Genomic DNA, 19,748 nt, shown 5'->3' with positions numbered 1-19,748 from the left:
GTCATCTATATCACCTTTGCAAACATTTTTACTGAAGTGGATCTTTATGTGTTGTTCATCTGAAGGTTTTTGAGGTTCTGCCTGGAAGTACCTGAATGAAAAGCTGTCATTGCTCTCAATTTAGGATACATTTTAGAGAGTTAAGTTACTTATAGAATCTTCTTTAAGTCCTAAAATCAGTTTTGAAATAAGCCAAACTAACACTAAAGCTACACTCAATTAGCAAGAGCCCTGAGGAGTAAGTGGCAGCACATAAATATACAAGTGACACAACAAATTTTCAGTTTATTAACCAATAAAATCAGTAAAAAGAAAGAAAAAAAAAACATAGCACAATAAATAACAATAATATACTATTTTTTATAATCTATAAGTTGCACTTCAGAGTAAAAAAATATACATTATTTTTACCATCATATAAAAAAGCAATGTTTCCAAAATAACAAATTTAAACTGCAAGGAAAAACCTACTTTCTTCAATAACATATTCTAAATGGCCTGAAAAAATCAGCCACCATGGTGCAGCAAGTGGGTTCTCTGTCACACAACAGGATCCTAGAGCTATGGGTTCTGTCCCTGGGATCACTGTCCGTGAGGAATTTGGTGTTCTCTCATATCTGCATGGGTTTCCTACAGTCCTTAAACACATTCTGGTAGATGGATTGGCTAATCAACATGGTCCACAAGTGTGAGTGACACTGTGAGCGTGTGATGCCCTATGGCAGACTGGCACGCAATCTTGTGTGTTTTCCTGCCTTGCAGCTCTCTCTTATTCTCTCATATGCACACTGTTGTTAAAGTTAGGTGTTACTCCAAGCCTGTCTGATTTGTCTCCATGGGTTTCCTAACACAAATGCAGCGATGAAGAAGAAGACAAGGATAAGTCCTTTAGCCAGAGCCTGTGTATATGGCTCACCTGCAAAAATCAATACAAGATCAATTCAAAACCTCATACTAATCACTCATTACTTAGGTTTATTTTCTAACTTTAGTAACTACAATGTAAATACTATAAGATTTATGTGATTATGAAATGGAGGACCCACATACAGACCCTTAGAATATGGTCCGTATAATGTAAAATCACAGTTAGGTTTCAAATCACTCCTAGGTTTTCAAAATAAAATTCTGTATGTGATCTTCATGTGATCTGCTTTGAAATCCATGTGTTTGTGACGTCATAAAACATTAAAAAAATAATTTATCAACATGTGAGTATCCGCTTACATTAGATAGATCCATCCATTTATGAGATCTTTCAATGCACTCTTTTTGTAGGACATAACACAGGGCAGCCAATCAGAATAGAGATCATTAACATATATCAATATAATGAAAATACATGAAATTCAAAGCAGACAATTTCATTCAAATTGACAAAAAGATATAAAAAGTTGTCCTATAATAATGAATGACGACTGAATTTGAGATGTAAAACCACATAAATATTAATAAGTGGACCTCTCTGGGGAAAATTATTAGGATGCGAAAAATTTCATGTTTTCATTACCATTATTTCATTTGTACTTTATTACAAGTAGAAAATACTGACAAAACCTTAGCATTCTGGATTTTTTCCAAAATATGTAAACAGATATACTGTATTTATATCATTCTTTTTCTCCCTCACACAGAAGTGTGAGAAAAAGCAGGACTCACCTGTGTAGTATACTGTCAGAGGAAAGAAAAGTTCAGGCCAACACACATCATTTCTCTCACAATCAAACTCAGTGAAGTTAATGTGGAACCTTGAGTGGAGAAACAAGAAGATTATGATACTGCCTCAACCTAACTCACTATCAAAGTAAGGAACTGTATCAAACATTTTTACAGACATTTCAAGCTCATAATAATAAATAATCCAAAAAACAGTTAATAATAATAAATAATCAATTATTATATATATGTATTATAAAAGTATGAATAATTTAAGACAATACTTAATATAAAATATCCTTAAAAAAATAATTAATAAGGGTGGCAGCTTTCTGTTCAAACATTTTAATTAAAATATATTAGTAAACAATACTGTGCTTGTATCAGTGTCAATGTGTTAGTTTAACCAAAATTCTCCTTGAAAATGTAAGGTATTTGCAGCTACAATTCAGTCCCGAATTTACTTATAACAAATATTTTTATTTACTTCCTTAATAATATTTCTTTAACCCACACTGAATGACCTTGATTACAATTCATTGCATGAATTATAAAAGAACTCTGAAAAATCAGTGGGGCCTTAAATTTCTTTACTGTATCATTTAACATGTCCACACCTATCATAAATACACAGTGATAAGCATAAGAATTAACAGCAGTAATAAAGCTGTGATAATGTGATGTGTGCGGTAAGAAATTATCCTATGTATTTATGTCAGAGCAGATGTATGTGTAAAGATAACATTGCTTAGACCAAAGCAGAGTACAGAATCGATTTTTATATATTAATTTACCATACAAATTAAGTAAATATGGTCTAGGCTTTATTTTTTCAGTATGCTACATTCAGCAAACAGTGACTGCATTGAATATTAACGTTCCCATATAAGGGGAATTATGAAAGAGATTCACACTTTCAGAGCTCTAAGGCGTACTACTAAAATATCAAATTAATGTGGTGTGAAGAATGGTAACACCTAGTCCCTGCTCAGGTAGGAATAATCATACAACATCAATAAGAGTTCTAAGGCAAGACTAACACTAAACCACTAACACAAAATGTACCATCTTCTGTACTGTATTAAATGTGTAAGGGGCTCTGGATAATAGTATCTGCCAAATGCCAAACATCTAAAAGGTACTCCAGACCCATGCATAATTCAGAAAGCTGTACAAATGTGTGTCTTTCATAAATAAGTGCCCTACTTATAAACCATATGCTCTGAAGGACAGCCTGCTCTTTGCAACTCACCTAGACTTAGGCAGCGTACTGATAGGCACATCAGTAAAAGTCACAGATGAGGTCACAAGGAAAGACTGTGTGAGGTCTGGAGACACACAAGGGCTACCCTCCTCTGCATCACACTCCAAACTCCATGTAGCAACTTTAAAACTTGAATTGTCAAAGAAAAATAACAAAAGTCAGCAACTACATATTGCCAAACACATGCATTCATATGTTTTTTAATACAGGCTTTGAAGTAAGATCTGTGATCATGATCTCAAACAGAGAAAGAATTCAATAAGCACTATTACTTAAAAACATTTTGGAAAATCAAGTTGGATCTGAATTGAGCAAATGTACTGTATTGCAGTACAGAAAAACAAAACAAATACATATTATATTTTATACTATAAATATTTGTATATATTAATATTTAAATATTTTATATATTAATTATATCTGTGAGGATTTTGGTGTGTTCCCCCCATTTCCGCAAAAACACAGGCTGGTAGGTGGATTGGCGAGTCAAAAGTGTCCATTGGTGTGAGTGAATGTGCATGTGAGTTTGTCGCCCTGTGAAGGACTTAATTACCTGCATCAGGTGTGTTAGACTAGATTTATGCATCACTGTAGATGTCCAGGAACAGGACTGAACACCACTGATGGAGCATCAAGCACAATCTTTGCTAATATTATCATGAGTAGCTTGTCAAAGTTTATGGTGATGTATGACTGTACCTCAGCTCTGCTGATTGGATCATCTTTTGTGGCACACCCGCCACCGTTCCCATGATGAGACTTCTGATGTGGATGTGCAAATGAGCTGGAACTCCTGTACACACTCCATTGAAATCCACTGCTGGCTGACTGGAGTTCTGCACTACAGCTGAAAAGAACATAAGATGTAATTGTATATCTCATATAGCAATAAATCACAGATCACACAACAATATTTTGATAATAGTTACCTACTGAAATATCCATGAACTGCATCAACAATATTTGAGTGTCATCTAAGATCAATATTGAGCCCCTCCAGTGCCACTATTAATAAATCAATAAAGAGCAGATCTTGAATGACCCTGATACTGAACAGTATTAATGGACAGATTACTCACTGCGGATGAGTGTCCAGCTACCCGGTGAGGAGAAATCTGCTTTCCCTGTCCTAGAAATATGTGTAGCAGATACCAGCCCAGCCAATGTAGAGCGAACAGTTTCTCTGTGGCAAAATAGACATTTTAATTTAACAAATTAAACAGATTTTTTAATGCACAAATTAGTCTGTAAATTAGAGAACATTTTACATATACTGCTGGGGGAATATTGTACTTAAAATATGCCATTTAATATAATTAATGTAATTCAAATAATTCAAACTGTGGTACAGGAATAAAATGTGCAAAATCAAGACATAATTTTGCCCCAAAGAAGTAAACTGAAAGCTGCAGCTTTTCAAATGTATACATTTTCTTTCATTCATTCATATTCTGTAATTTTTCATGTTGTTCAGGGCCTTGATGAGTGGAGACTACTTGAAATCCCCATTGTGCATTACAGGGACACACCCCAGACAGGTAAAATAACACATAATAAATAAAACAATAAAATATCTACAGAAAGAACAGTGAATATAGCATTTTTAAGCAAAATTTCTATTATTTTAACTATTGGTAAGCATAAAAAATTAAAAAGATATATTTGAGTGGCCACAATTTGTTGTTTTTAATATACATCGTGTCAAATTCTGTAAATAACATCACATTCGTGTAAATAAGTTTTAATTCGTGTGTTCTGTGTAAAAAAAACATTTATGCAAATTGATGTAAAACATAAACAAAATATAAGGTGCACATAGGTTTGTGGCACAATATAATGAGTGAAAACATGAAAGCAAACAGAAAGGTTCGATACTTCACGATGTATGTCCCATTGGTAAACATAACCAGGTGTGTGTACATTGATATGCATATGCATGATTATGGGTGAAATGCAACAGTATGTAGCTAGTATTGTTCACCTGAGCTGACTGCACCGAGTCAGATTGAGCAGACTGACAGGCATCAAACAGCCAGATGTGGAGTTGAGACCATAAAGAACTTGCCTCATTCTAGCCGAGGAACACAGGCTAACTCCGACTGCACAGAGGATAGAAGGAAATCTTCAATATCTAAGGCTGAAGTGTATATGACCACTAAACAAAAAACATAGGAAATTGCTCCATGTAAATAACTTTAAATCTAATTTTACTAAGCATAATATGGTTCTCTTATTTGTAAAAAGAAAGCTAGAATGTTGTTCTATGTCCCTCTATGTGTCACATCTGCAGCCTCTGTAGTCTCTTTACAGTTCCCAAGGCTTATGTGAGATATATTACCTGCTTGCCAGAGGCTGAGTGGAGTTCTCTCCAAGCCTCCCGTAGCAGAGTTCAAAACTCCACCAATCACAGGTCTTTCCACCTGATAACCTGAAAAGAACCAAGAAAACGCAGAGTAAGTGTGTCTGATTATTGTTTCTACAGATTTTCTTTGTGAGATTGATTTATTATTACTATACTTTTATTTCATATCAAAAGTCTGTACCTACTGTTCAAACTGTAGATTGATATTATATAAACGATTTTGCTGTGTTATTTTGTACACAAATAATAAGGTTGAACATGTATAGTGCCTTTAACAAACCCAAGGTTGTTTTACGATATCAGAGGAAAACAATTGTATAATTGCTGTAGTATTTTTAAGACATTTATTTCTGCTGCATCATCATAAATAATGATCTTTACACAATAATTCTCCATGTATGGTACTCAGGTTTTGCCTAATTGAGGTTTCATCACTACTTTTTATTCAAAAACAACACTTTACTTTTATTCTTTTAGAAGTAAAGTAACACTGTATTGGAACAGAGTTAAGATGTAGTCAGACCTGGGTTGCCTGAGTAAGGCTGAGCTGTTACATTTCCATTCACAAACACTGCAGAATATCGATTGGTCAGAGACACTGAAAAAGAAAGGGTGGTGGGGTGGGTGGGTACTGCAATTTATTTAGTGAAACTGTAAATTGAAGAATTCTACAAAGAGACAGAATAAACTGACAGGACCCTTAAAAGGCACTGTGGTATTATTCCAGAGCGATATCATGAATAAAAAATTCACCTGCTGGATCCAGTGTGATGTTAGCAATGCGTCGGGTCACACTGATGCCAGTGAGGCCATTCCCTTTCCAGTAAAGAGTGTAACTCAATGAGAGAACCACATTTACACACAGTTGCCTCCTAACCACAGACTCTGCAACACAAACACACAACAAACAGAAGAATCAGCATAGACTTCAGCATTCATAAATCAGAGGAATTGGTGAAGTAATGTGGGATGTTCTGACCAGACTGACCAAACTGGAGTTTAACAGGACTGGACACATATGAGCTGACATCTGTAATCGCTTCATCCACAACACTGACTGTGATCACTCCTGGAATACAAATTTTAGTGTCTAAATAACAGTCCCAAATTTCTAATCAGGAGTTAACCATTTATACCTGAGGTATACCCACCTCCAAGCCCATCTCTCACTGCAACCGTCAGATCCACAGGTGCAGCAGGACAGGTCTGAAGAGTCTTCACACACACAGCTTTAAAATCCTGCAGAAATGCTACTGGAGCACTCTCTAAACACTGCCCCAGCATGGTCACCTGAAAATTTACATATACATCTTTCTTGGACTCATGTTTTGTATCTAAAGCAGTAAAGAATCTTTGACACAGGAATGGCTGAGTAGTACCTGTGGGATGGTGAAGTACTGGTTATCTATAGTAAAAATTGGCTCCCCCTGCTGGTAATTCATGGGAGGGACAGGAGCTGTCATCTGTTCAGCCTGGAAAGAAGGAGTGGGCTTTGGAACTCTGAAGGAGCATCAAGCATTCAAATAAAAAAAAAAAAAACTTGGTAAACGTGCATTACATATCTAATGAAAATGTAGATAACACTTAAAAACTATTTAGATTCTAAACAGTGGAACTTACATTGTCTGGCCATCATAAAAGAGCCCTAAGAAAGGGTTGTTTTCAGAGGGGGAATTGACACAGAGGAAAGGGAACCAATCAGGAGCATTATCAGCAGACTGTGTTAAGCACTCATATTCTGGAGCCAGAGTAACAGTGCCTCCAAATGGACCAGGGAGACATTGACTTGCAAAAAGCCACAGCAACTCTGCAGTACAGTCCTGGAAAGAAGAAAAAAAAAATAACACAACAAATATGACAGTGCCAACCTATTTCAAGTCATTCGTTTACTCATTATTAACTCTAACAAAAGACTTATTTGAATGCATTGGAAGGTCACACACATGTAAACACATTTACATTGAGCCGTCAATGAAAGGCCATTATAGTTAATATAACTTTTGCTTCTTCTCAACTCATTTATTAAAGCTTTTAGTTAAAGCCTAGCAAATGGAAACTGAACTAAAAACTAAACCAGGACAGATATTGCATCAGTGCTGTGTATGGTAAAAACGCCAAGAGTTTTTCCAGTAACTGCAATGATTTCCTAATCTTGTACTATTGGGCCTTGGCACAACATATATTACAAAAGAGTCATAAACACAGTATAGGCACTGGAGTTAGGAGTTTGAGTAACATTAAAAGGTACCTGGTCACAGCAGCATTGTACATCACACGCTCCTGGAGTTAGATCACATGGGCAGCTTCCCAATGGCTGGAACACTTGATTAGGGACGATTGTCTTATTATCTAAAAAAGCAAGAGTATTAACTAAACACAGTAATTCATACACCAATGAAAAAATGTTTGTTAATAAAGCACAAGGTCATTCTTTTAAAGTATTTTCTAATGTTATTAACCACATTATCCTTGTAACGCCAATGTAAATCTAAACAAGTAAACAGACAGCAAACAAGTCTTGGCAAATGTACTACATTTTTGCTAAGGGGAAATTGAACGATAAGTTAACTGAACGATTTGAAGAATTAAGGTCCTCTACAGAAGAAAATCAGTGACTGGCCCCTGTTTCAGAGCTCAGAAGCAACTCCTGGATAACAATATATGAAAAGTGTAGGCTTAGAGAAGCAGTAGGATGCTGACCTGAAACGGGGCCTGCAGGAGATAGCTGGGCATAAATCTGAGCCTGAATGATAAGAGAGGCCAGAGGAGCATCATGTAGACATGCAGACACCTGCAAAGTCTCAACCACACACAGTGGCCGAGCACAGCAGTCAGTCTCATTCCCACACAGCTGAAGAGTGCGATTCAGACTTAAACGCACTAACAGGGCACTCTAAAACACAAGAAAACACAATGTACTGTCATTGTGCCCTAAAGGCTGAGGAAAGAATGCTTGTATGAGGTTCTATAATAAAAGCTACTTTCTTGAGATAGAGATAAACATCAATCAGCTGGAACATTAAAACCTCAGTGTTTTTACACTTCTTGTCTTATAGGTGCACTTTGTAGATCTACAGTTACAGCACGCTGTCCATTGGTTACTCTGCATGCCACCACAAAGCAGATATGATTTGGGTGGCGGATCATTCTCAACACTGCAGTGACACTTACGTGGTGGTGGTATATTATTTTTTTAAACACTGTACCCACTCACTGGCAACTGCCTTAAACTTTGCTGGTCTACCTTGTAGATACAGTATAAAGTCAGAAACATTAGCTCAACTGTTCCTGCACAGTTTGTGTAACTCATCCTCTTTTCTAGGGATGGACACAAAGACAAGAAGAAAACGTCACCTATTATCGAGTAGGATCATGTGTTCTTTACATGTGTGCAGAAAAGAGCTCTTATCATCATGTGCTGCCTTTTATTTTGCCAAAATCCAGAAACCTTACTCAGAGGTTTAAAAGCAATATATACATACATTTCCTATTAGCTCTTGTGATAGATTCCATTGAACTGCAGATGCTGAAATGCAGGAAGGAGGAGGGAGGTGTCCTAATTGGAAAAATAAATTATGAAATTGAAATAACAATAGCTAGTTTCTTATGTTACATTATTTTGAGTCATAGATGCATGCCTTGCATATATGAGCACTAAACAAAGGAAAAAGGGGGTGCGTGGAGGAACATGAGAAAAAGGGAAAGATCGAGAGAGAGAGAGAGAGGCAGGTCAATACCAAAATTACTAACATCATAAAAGGAAAAGAAAATGAAACCCAAACACTTTGCCAGGGCAATACCCTAACATACTCTTGTTTACAGATAAAAGTGAAAAGTGGGTGTGCACATGGGTGTTGGGATACTGTACTTTCTGGTCTTACCTGTTGTATTGGAGGGTGTGACACTACTGATGGTCAGAGTAATGTCAGATACATTTCCAACCAAAAATGCAGATGCTCTTGAACCAGACATGAAAAGAAATGAAGGCTGAAACACTGTAATGTACCACAGAAGTGAGAGTATGAAATTAGGCCTGCACTGATCATGAATTTATGGTATCTTTAAATTTCTTTACAGCCAATAAAATCACAGAAAGCAACTATGTATTTAACATAAGCAGTGATGAATAAGTTATGTTCTGTTTTATTAAAGATGTAGCAACAGCAGTAAAAGTATCATTTAAAATGGCAATACAGATGAGGTAGAACACAGAAATAATAATAATAATAAAAAAAGTGTGTGTGACAATGTGTTTGCTGTGTTTTGGATTATTATAGAATTTAACTTTTGAAAATTTTTTTCAACCAATCTATTTTTTTTTTTTATTTTGACTAAAGAGCCTGAAAAACATGTTAGTTTTCAAAAGAATTTAATGAGCTAAAATGAGTAAAAGGAATAGTAGAAAGGGACTTCAGTGAGGGAATGCACCTAGAATAAGACTGCCAGTCACTGGATACTCTTGTAAAATCCCTTAAGTACATGTAGGGCCTAATGCTTATATTGTGTGACTTGTGTGAAAAAGTTAATTTCTATAATGACACCACGATACTCTGCCTGGCCACAAACAGAACAATAAAACAAAGTGAACCACACTGATTTTTGTACACTCATAGTCTATTTTAGCATTTCCACTCCTGATACTGGAGCACTTTATATTTCTACAAGAACAAACTATAGTCCATTTGTTTCTCTGCCTACTTTGTTAGCCTACTTTCACACTGTTCTTTAGTGGCCAGTTCTCTCAGAGAGCAGATAACTCAGTAAACCTATAATAATAATAATAATTATTATTATTATTATTATCTATTTGTATAGCACCTTGCAAACATATGCAGTTCAAAGTGCTCAAAGTACTTTAAAGAATTCTATATATAAATAAATAGGAAATATAAATATTTTTAAAAGAGAGTAAGTATTAAAAAGAAAATGAAGGTAACAAAAGCAGTGATCTCAGATCAGGGGTAATATAGTATGATCCCTCTTCCTCTTGTGAGTCAGAACCTTGGTAGCAGTGTTTTAGACTCACTGCAGGTGTGTAATAAAGCTCCTTGGGTCAGCAGATAAAACAGCATTGCCATATTCTAATCTTGAGATGAATGCATAGACAAAAAATCTACAGGAAAGAGGACGTCTCAGACATTGACATTATTTGGAAGGAGGAGGTAAGCTGTCATGCAAGTGGTCATGATGTGTAACTTAAACTGAGCTTGTTATCAAAAAATGCTATTCTCAGCATATTTTTTTTTTTTTGCCTTCAGATGCATGTTGTTTAAATAAATCTGAATGTCATGTCTTTGTTTCTCACTTCCAAGGACAAGAACCTCAATCTTGTTTATTTAGTTGTAGCAAATAGTCAGACATTCACACTATATCGCCTATGCACTCAGTGAACTTACTGAAGAAAGCTTTTGGTTTCTAAGGAAAAATAAAGCTGTGCACCTTCATACTGATGATAACTTTGTTATATTTTGTAAAGATATGATTTAACGTAAACAAATTGAACAGTAATGGCCCAATAACTAAATGTGTCAGTCTATACATCTAAAGAGGAAAACTAGCTACCAAGTGACTTTGCGTTAATTTTTTTAATTGATTATGTAGAGACATCAACTGGGAAAAAAAACTAGCTAGCCAGCTAACATTAGCTCGCAAACTTGGCCCAATTTACGTAGAACAAAACATCAAAAAATTAAGTTACTGAGGGCAGTTCAAGAAACAAAGTTATCAAGAAACATTTTATACAAATATCATTGTGGTTTTAAAAGAATAGTTTAATCCGAATAATATCCGAACAAATGAATCCGAATAATATCTCATTGGCAACTAAACTGTAGTCTCCTTGGCAACGGAACGCGTTCGGCTAACTTAGCTTCTGCGCTACCCATCAGCTTTAACTATACAAAAGAACCTTTGACGAAAACCACAAACATCTTACCAACAGCGCTTAAGGTTTCCTCTCTCATAAGCAACACTGAGACAAATAAAGCCCGTGGCAAATAATTTAAAAAGAAACAGACAATCTTTGTAGACATTGTTGAGCTCAGTGGTGTAGTGATTTTCTTCTTTAGGAAAGCTGCAAACTACGGGAGAAGCTGTCACTGCATTATCGCCCCCATGTGTGTTGGTGTAAATAGTGTGTCCTATTTACTCAGTTTCAGCTTAAAAGTTCAGATATAAAACAGAATATTCAGAAAAGGGTTAATTAATTAAATACCATTTTAGATTTATAGTGCTGGTGTAACCAAACAAGGGGTTGGTCTCCAAAACAAATAACATTAGTCATTTCATTTGTAAGATGTAATAAAAATAAGAATCTGTGATTAGTTCATTATCTTGAACCTTTATTAATATCACAAAAGCACAAACGAATTATTTCCAATGTTTTCACTGACCAACAGTGACTAAAAACATTTTAATGCAATGCACTCAAAACAACATAGTGACAGGGGCATGTTTACCACTATGTTACATCAAATTTAATTTTTAAAGAGAAATCAGCAGCGTTTCAGCATAGAACTGATGTATGGCTATGTCTTTGCCTTATATAGTTCCAGATTTCATTTCTGTATGCAGTGGTGCGCTTTGTAAAGTGGAGATTTTCCAAGCCCAACTGTCAATATTTATCACAGTAGCATGATGATTTCTCATGCAATACTGTCTGAGGGCTTGAATGTCCACACTCTCAACAGGGGTTTCCAACAATTTTGATCCTGTGCATGCTTCAACCCTGGAAATAATGCTGACATTGGTAGAACAGTCATACATTTGAAAGCCAAAACTATCTTTGTTAGATACCTGCCTATATTAAAAACAACACACATCCACAGGCTATGTCACTACTGTAATTTGTCTGTGTATAGTGTGTATGCTGTGTGTATAGTGTGCATTAAACTATGGCATTTTGCCATAGCACTTGGTAAGTTTGTCTGGAATGGAACATTTCACATAAAACCACACTATATGATTTCTATACATTTAATATTTTAAATATGCAGAATTATGTTTTGTCAATTGGGAAAACAATGGTAAATGTATGCTCTAGGAGAACTACAGAATTTCTTTTATATTTATATTTCATGAAAGACTTTTTAAAGAACAGTAATACAAACAATATTTATCCTAATAACAAGAAAGAGATTACACATTGCTTATAATTCAATCATTTATTGATAGGTCTGCTTATATCAGAACAGTAAAGATCATAAATCTCTTGGTAGTATAGGATCAGAGTATTTTTTATTAAATAAAGCTTATTTGTATGACTCAAACATAAAGTGACACATTACTATGCAGGACAGATTTATTTTAAAGAAATGCAAAATAATAAAGAAAAGTCAACGTGATAATTTAGCTGTTTAGCTGCCATAATCACTTCATCCTCCAGCTGTTTTGTGTGTTCAGGCCAACTTGGATTTCATCGCTTGACAACGCTTCCCCTGCAACACAAATATACAGAAGAGAATCAGCACATTGTGTGGGAGCTTTCTGTGGTAAAAATATAATGCCTGTGGTTTGTGGTTTATGATTTAACAGAACAGTGCTTTTATTGTGAATGAGGAGTCAGACTGAAACCTAGAGAAATATAAACAGTGTAATGGCTCGTTTTCTAAAAATAAATAAATAAATAAACAAGATGAAATCTGTTAAGGCATCCTACTCCACTGCCCTGTGTTCAAGCCATATGTTTACATACTTATGCTATCCATAAAATCAAGTCTCAGTTTTCTTCATTTCATTTTCATTTTTCTACATCCTTTGAAAACATGAGCTACTCTTCAGACTGTGTGAAAAATTCACGATAGATAGAATAGTATGTGTTCCAGAACAGCATGAAAAAAGAAAATCTGTTTACATTAACCTACATTAAAAATTTAAAAAGGCTTTGCGATACTCTGTAAAGAATGGGTAGTCTTTTTCAGTTGTCCAGGACTGTGTGGGGATATTTATGTTCACACACAACAGATTCAACTCATCTGTGAATTGCCATGTCTGGTGTAAGCAGGGGAATCACCAGCATTTGCAGAACACTGGCCCACCAAGCCTGGAGGTGTGTACCCCTGCTGTAAAGTTACCATTTTGGAGTAAATTATTATAGCTTATTTGGATTGTAACTCTATGTGAAATCTATCTATGTGATCTACATACTTAAATCCAACAGTGATTTATATGATTCAATTTCATAAATAAAAGATTAAAATACAACAAACAACAACTTTCAAACAAAACTCTATCAAAAGGACTGTATCATATGCACAGTAAATTTAGCCAATAATTTCACTGCTGACAGATTACTAAAGACAATTACCAGTGATTAATGCTTAACCTAAAGTAAGCAATATACCTTGAACCCATTCTTTTTGCATTGCAGCAGAAGTTTGTCCACCCAGTTCTTCAGTTCGTTCACCCAATCGCTGTTAGAAGGAGTGCACAGATATTTTCCTTTCCAGGTCGAAAATCTGAAAGAAAAAGACATTTACTCATTACTGACCTAATGACTCATTACTTAATATGTCGTAGTCAGCACAGAACTGTAGGTAAAACATAAGATATTGTCAAATGCACTATTCTGGAGATACTCACACGACAGCACTGATGTTGCAGCCTTCACCTTTAACTTGCTCACGATAGCCATTAAGAATTTGCTTTGGAATGGGATGCTTACCGACTTCTAAGCAGCAGTCCAGTGCCTGGTCTCCGAATGAAACTGAGAGAGAGTGAGAGAGAGAGAGAGCGAGAGGAGAGAGAGAGAGAGAGCGAGAGGAGAGAGAGAGAGAGAGAGAGAGAGAGAGAGAGAGAGAGAGATCAAGTCATCAAACATTCCAAAGAATAACCCACAACATGGCAACAGATCTATAACATCCAGTTATACCTGTCTGCATTTGATTGTAATCAAAAGGAGGAAAGTGATTTCCTGTATGTGATAATGGTTATGTGGGGTCCCCTCAGATAGCAATACAGTGTTATTCTGGGTTATATATAAACATATTAATTATATACAGTAATTAGAAACAGAATGATACTATCAAGGATTTTTTAGGATAGTGACAATGATGGGAGTGTATAAGGAACTCACCTGGCAAGTTGCAGGTTATGATGACTGCAGTGAGGCAAACAGCCACACACAGATGGTTAATACCCACCGGAGCCATTGCAGACACAAGTAGTAACTTAGAAGTATCTGTGTGTATACTGCTGAGGATGTCCTCTCTTCCAAGCTGGCTCTCAGAGCTTTTCCTCCTTTCCTCTGTGGTTCTGTTTTTATAGTAAATTACTAAGTTTCGTTTTAAGCCTTGATCCACCCACCCCCCACCCCCCTCTACTTTCTCACATGTACTTCTGTGTAACATGTGGGGATTCCCATTGCTGCTGGAGCAAAGGTTAACTGTTTAAATCAAAGCATAAATAACTGGCTGACTTTTACATTTTTTATACCCTGTTAAGAATGTGGACTCCTACATGTGTCTTATCCATGTTTAAATTGTAAAATCATATATTAGCGCAAAGAGTTTCAGAAAGATGTTCCAGACACCTACATGAGAGGCTGGCCAATCAAAGTACCTCTAAGATCCCATGTATGTAGATCAGGTCCATGTCCTCCAGCTTTCTCACTTCTGTAGAAATTGCAACAAGAGAGAAGTTAAACAGAAATGTCATTAATAGTATGACCATTAGCTAAAAATGCCTTACCACTGGAAAAAACAAATTCTGAAACAAAGTTATCCTCTGGTCATAGGCGAACTCCCTAAAGTTCATCATCATCAAGTTCATATCTGTTCATCAGGATGACAGATTTAGAATATTTTCTGAGAAAAAATAATCTGTAGTTCTTTAACAGTGGCTTAGCTGTAAGTCTACACTTTCCCCTACAGGCATTATGCTTGAATATATGAACATGCAATTAATACCTGCCTCTAGTCTCAAGAATGCAGCCCAAAAGCCCCATATTATGTGTTGATAAGATTACTTCTGTAGATTGATGAAATTTGAAGCTCTGGCTAAATCCCATTGGAATCTGTCTTTGTAATACAGCAGTTTCGAAGAGAAAATGTTCAGTCATGGATTGGTGGGGTTGGACAATAATTAAATAACGATATATATATGCCGCAATATAAAATATATCAGTAACAATGATATGATATTTACACGTTTTCAATTTTTTAATATAAATTATTTACAGCTGTCACTGACTGACTCTAATTACAGGACACTGTTGTCAGTTAATTGCACTCAAAGCCATTTTCTGTGACTTTTGTACTGTTCATATCAATATTGGAATATTATAGACTGAAATTTTGAAAATATTGTGGTAGAAATTTTTGCCATATTGTGAGTAACATACTTGTTAAAAAGGTAAATTGGTGGAGTATTCTCATCTGTCCAATTTACAGCTGACCCTATCTTTTGCATGATATGAGATAGGCGACTCATGGAGTGAAGCACCAGGAAAAGTGGGTGATGTTAAATTATCCTTTCCAGGTGGTTATTCTCGTGACTGTGTTTATAAATTTGCACATAGCACAAGCTACAGGGCCACAGTTTATATTCAATACATCTTTTACCTCCTTTTAATGAAAAAATTAATGTTTTTGCGTTCTAGAATGTCAGACCAACCATACATTTGAGCATAAGACCCTGAAACTTATTTATCTGTGTCTGGAGTTGTTGTCCAGCTTTCATTTAAGTTCAGTTGTGAGCATACCCCATTGCAGTGGTTGTGATACGACAAATGCATTTTAACTATCATGGCCTGATGGCATGAGTGCTTTTATCTAACACTTTGCTTTTGCTTTCATTTTCTCCTACTAAAGGAGTGCTAGGGGAAAATATACATATTTGCTCAGTATTTATAAGTTACAGTCTTGGTGTAAACCAGGCCTTTGAACTTGTGGGTGTAGCCCCTCACTTGATGATTACTGTTTTTTAATTGTGTATAGTCTGCTATTATTGCATGTGTCTTTTCATTCTCTATGATTTGCCAGGAAGAATGTCCTGTTGATTTATATAGGAAATGTGTACATCATTTTACAAAAAAAAGTGCAAAAATATTAGTACAAAAAAGTCTTAAATTTATTGAAATTCACTCATCTGAAAAATGTATATACATTTAATAAAACAACAAATATTGAATATACATAATTAAGTCACACTCAGATAATTAAACACATAGCACATGCACACAAACCAACTCACACACAAGCTTAACTGCTGTTATGACAAATGCTAAGGACATTTGCGCATCATTTCTTAAATGCACTAGATGAAAATGGATTGTTGATGATATCATTGGCCAGGTGCAACCTGACAGTTGTTTCACTTAGTTTAGGCAGATGTACTGACTCTCTTTGTTTACTGGCTCGTGCTGGATGCCTGTAAGAGAGAGAGAAAGAGAGAGAGAGAAAAATTAAACATATATAATAATGTTCTTGCATCAGTAGTGGTTTTGGAGACCTACATTCCAGCATCTAAAATGTAGAACAACACTGTGAATGAAGATTAGATCTTCAGGGCCAGAGTTGGTGGCCATTTGTTTTGGAATTTAAGGGGTATGACAGTTTGCTCACTTTTTTCTTCTCTTCCAGCTTTTCCAGATGTTTTATGAGTTTGGCCACCCAAGGGTGTGCTTTGTCATCTGCTTGAGGAGAACACAGCCTCTTGTTTTTTCTTGTAGTAAACCTAAATAGAGAGAAAGAAGGTGAGTTTTTATGGCCCCTTTACAATTTTTTTATTTAAAACAATGCCATAGAATAATAAAGTTTTGTTCCCTAAAACAATGGGTCTTAGGGGAAGATAACCCATGATTTTTATTCAGTCCCAATCCCCAACAAATAGGAATAAATACACTGCTATTCTTTTATCCATCTATTAAAAATTATTTTAGGGAACACATTTTTTTCTATGGCATGCTCAAACTATTGGATGCTGCTGCAAGCTAAAGAACGCTGTTGCTACTTACACAGTTGCGGCAATAGTGCAGCCTGTCTCTGTGCTTTGCAAAAAGTAGGACTTTACAATGTGACGTGGAATTAAAGCTGCAGAAGTGGTCAGACAGCAGTCATTGGCATCATCAGAGAATGCTGGAGAAGACAAAGGATGGATCAAGTATTTTGTGAGTAAAAAACAATTAACAATCAATCAACAAACAATTAACAAACAATTCCTACAATTAACAATCAAGGAGACACATCTCACTATTACCATGAGAACCATTACCACTATAAACCATGCACTTTTGTTTTAACAAATCATGAAGTCCATGGATTTTAAAATGGCTATGTAAGATTTACAGGAAATTCATCTGCTGAAAGGTCTTTCAGAACACAGCCAAGCACAGAATGTAGAAATGTTAATGACCTTTTGAGCCAACACAGATGCACTGTAGCAAGTTCATAGCATGGACAATGGGGCTTTAGTTTAAAAATGTAGCAGTCAGAGGATTCTGGTTTTTGAACTTCTCATTAGTCTTTCTGGTATTCAGATCCACATCAATAGTTCCTACGTAAGAATATATTTTACTTAAAATAATTTTTAATATTATTATTATTTTGTATATTAAATTTCAGTATGTTGAATATAACCTAGTATATCTGTGTCAAATGATCTATGGACGACAGTGAATTGAGAAAAATATTGCATTGAATTGATGCAGGAAAAGCAAGAAAATGGCTCATTTAAAATAACTTTGTCTTTCATTTTTATTACTTTGGTAGTGCATACTTCTTCAAGTGGAAATCATAAGCATTTTTGTAATTATGTCGTTTCAAAGCATTTAATCTGCACTAAAGAACAGGAGCATGCAATTGTTTGTCTTACCTTCAGTTTTGCCCCAGAACATCACTGAAAGGAGCACGAGAGCAGCCGCTGTAGAAAACATGTCTCTGTGTGTGTGTGATCTCTGAGTTTCAGAGTCAGGTGTGAGCAGGTGTGTAAGTCTAGGCACATCACTCTGCCTTATTTATACACCTACCTGGAAGAACAGCCCGTTTTCACTTTCGTTATCTCATAAACTCATCAACCCTCAAGGCATCTTGTGCTCAACCTCTGCCAACAATCTTTCCAACAGATTCCCATCATATTCCCTCCTCCTTCCCCTCACAATTTTTTTTTTGGAACGAGTCCCACACTCTCCTGAAGATTTTGATGCTGTTCATAAAATCTTTGAATTTCACAGTGCTTCCATAAGTCTGTGGCAGATGGCAAATTACTAGAACCATTTGGTAATTGCATTGCAAAAACTCTGGAGACTGCTACAAAGGGTTATTCTGCAGGATGCCAAAGAAGAACCATTTTTGTTAAATGTTTAAATGGGTAAAGAACCTAAAGTGATGGATTTTTAAACCTTTAAATGGTTTTTCACACTCATGCACGTATGGCTCTTTATGGAGCTAAAAGTGGTTCTACTATGGCATTGATCGTAGAAACCTTTGTAGCACCTTATTTTTAAGAGTGTGGGTAAAACTTTTAAGCCATCTAGGCAACAAAGACACTTCCAAAATATGTTGGGACACTGGTAATTGTAAATAAATTCAAAATGCCTTGATGAAAATCATTTAAAAAACGTACATTAAAACAAATAAAACATAACATAAAAAATGTTTAAAGATATTTAATATTTGGTGCGAATAGCACCTTCCAAAAATGTTGCATGTGTAAATTGCTTAATATGTTTATGAGTTTTTATTATTCTATTTAAATAAATTTAATTAGTGTTTTATATTTAAAAAATAGCATGTGGGCAAATATAAAGTTAAATATCTGAAGCAGTGTTCATTCATAATAAAGAATACTGCCAGTCCAGTTTCTAAATCCCAAGATCTCCTTGCCATGCTGGGTTGTGGATTGCAAAAACAGGTAATCCATAAAAACTGGTGAAGAGCTTTGTTTATCACCCGTCAAAGAGATCAAATGCCTAATAATGTAAACAAATATGGATACGGAGCCAGATCTGTGTTTAAAGCTCACTGATCTAGTCCCTTCCACAGCATGGCTAGACTCAGCCCTTTCACTGAAATGGAAAGTGTTATATGCATATGAATACCTACAGCTTACACATAGTTTTTTTGTTTGTTTTTGAGTTTGTGTGTGTGTGTGTGTGTGTGTGTGTGTGTGTGTGTGTGATGAGTGGTGGGGTGGGGGCTTATGGGATATGACTTACAGGTGGTAACTGGAGGATTTGGTTTCATAGTGGGTGATACTCTGTCTAAGACGTTTGAATGCGGAGAACTATCCATGCGGAAATAAAATCTCTGACAATTCTAAAGACAGTGGAAACAGATATGCTCATCTTTTACCCTTGTTTTCAGGAAAATGTACAAAAAGAGTTAGTTGTTTTGAAAATAAAAGGAGCCATCCACCCAGTATGGTATAGAGGTGAATCGGTGTCCACAGCACGGGTGATTTGCATATGTGTGCCATTAATGTGAAGAAATATATTGAGATTTCAAAGAGATAACACCACCATGAAGGTGA

The 19,748-nt window shown here is 35.7% G+C and overlaps 3 protein-coding genes across 4 annotated transcripts; all 3 read right to left on the bottom strand.

Annotated features, from left to right (window-relative positions):
• Positions 1–342: 342 nt before the first annotated feature.
• Positions 343–11,379, bottom strand: LOC136679276 (tectonic-2-like). Of its 2 annotated transcripts, none has more exons than XM_066657714.1 (18): positions 11,218–11,379; positions 9,164–9,277; positions 8,765–8,838; positions 7,983–8,175; positions 7,531–7,631; positions 6,903–7,102; positions 6,662–6,782; positions 6,434–6,572; positions 6,262–6,351; positions 6,036–6,167; positions 5,806–5,880; positions 5,259–5,348; positions 4,902–5,019; positions 4,000–4,103; positions 3,620–3,767; positions 2,909–3,049; positions 1,660–1,748; positions 343–916 (listed from the first exon to the last, which is right to left on the bottom strand). In XM_066657714.1, the coding sequence occupies exons 1-18, from the start codon at positions 11,312–11,314 to the stop codon at positions 801–803; spliced, it is 2,142 nt and encodes a 713-aa protein (XP_066513811.1). In that variant the 5' UTR covers positions 11,315–11,379; the 3' UTR covers positions 343–800. The 2 variants fall into 2 exon arrangements, with proteins under 2 accessions (XP_066513811.1, XP_066513812.1); XM_066657715.1 differs by having other exon boundaries at positions 345–916; positions 6,271–6,351.
• Positions 11,380–11,950: 571 nt separating this feature from the next.
• Positions 11,951–14,513, bottom strand: LOC136679693 (C-C motif chemokine 19-like). The gene is made up of 4 exons (XM_066658356.1): positions 14,356–14,513; positions 13,863–13,986; positions 13,624–13,738; positions 11,951–12,718 (listed from the first exon to the last, which is right to left on the bottom strand). Exons 1-4 carry the CDS (start codon positions 14,429–14,431, stop codon positions 12,680–12,682), a joined length of 354 nt encoding a protein of 117 aa, XP_066514453.1. The 5' UTR covers positions 14,432–14,513; the 3' UTR covers positions 11,951–12,679.
• A 1,827-nt stretch (positions 14,514–16,340) lies between these two features.
• LOC136679800 (C-C motif chemokine 19-like) lies at positions 16,341–18,192 on the bottom strand. Its single transcript, XM_066658478.1, has 4 exons — positions 18,093–18,192; positions 17,236–17,356; positions 16,844–16,955; positions 16,341–16,649 (listed from the first exon to the last, which is right to left on the bottom strand). Exons 1-4 carry the CDS (start codon positions 18,151–18,153, stop codon positions 16,629–16,631), a joined length of 315 nt encoding a protein of 104 aa, XP_066514575.1. The 5' UTR covers positions 18,154–18,192; the 3' UTR covers positions 16,341–16,628.
• Positions 18,193–19,748: the final 1,556 nt, after the last annotated feature.

Source organism: Hoplias malabaricus, chromosome Y (assembly GCF_029633855.1).
Source record: "Hoplias malabaricus isolate fHopMal1 chromosome Y, fHopMal1.hap1, whole genome shotgun sequence".
NCBI classification, from domain to species: Eukaryota; Metazoa; Chordata; class Actinopteri; order Characiformes; family Erythrinidae; genus Hoplias; species Hoplias malabaricus.
Note: the sequence above shows the minus strand (reverse complement) of the source record. Positions and strands in the feature narration are given on the sequence as shown.

Coding starts and splice junctions, on each gene's coding strand:
- LOC136679276 (XM_066657714.1), bottom strand. CDS start 11,314: ATGTCTACAAAGATTGTCTGTTTCTTTTTAAATTATTTGCCACGGGCT. Junction 8,839..9,163: donor CACACCCTCCAATACAACAG/GTAAGACCAGAA, acceptor TTTTCCAATTAG/GACACCTCCCTCCTCCTTCC. Junction 3,050..3,619: donor ATCCAATCAGCAGAGCTGAG/GTACAGTCATAC, acceptor TGACAATTCAAG/TTTTAAAGTTGCTACATGGA.
- LOC136679693 (XM_066658356.1), bottom strand. CDS start 14,431: ATGGCTCCGGTGGGTATTAACCATCTGTGTGTGGCTGTTTGCCTCACT. Junction 13,987..14,355: donor CATAACCTGCAACTTGCCAG/GTGAGTTCCTTA, acceptor ACTCTCTCTCAG/TTTCATTCGGAGACCAGGCA. Junction 12,719..13,623: donor GCAAAAAGAATGGGTTCAAG/GTATATTGCTTA, acceptor TTTGTGTTGCAG/GGGAAGCGTTGTCAAGCGAT.
- LOC136679800 (XM_066658478.1), bottom strand. CDS start 18,153: ATGTTTTCTACAGCGGCTGCTCTCGTGCTCCTTTCAGTGATGTTCTGG. Junction 16,956..17,235: donor TGCACTATTGCCGCAACTGT/GTAAGTAGCAAC, acceptor CTCTCTATTTAG/GTTTACTACAAGAAAAAACA. Junction 16,650..16,843: donor AGCTGGAAGAGAAGAAAAAA/GTGAGCAAACTG, acceptor TCTCTCTTACAG/GCATCCAGCACGAGCCAGTA.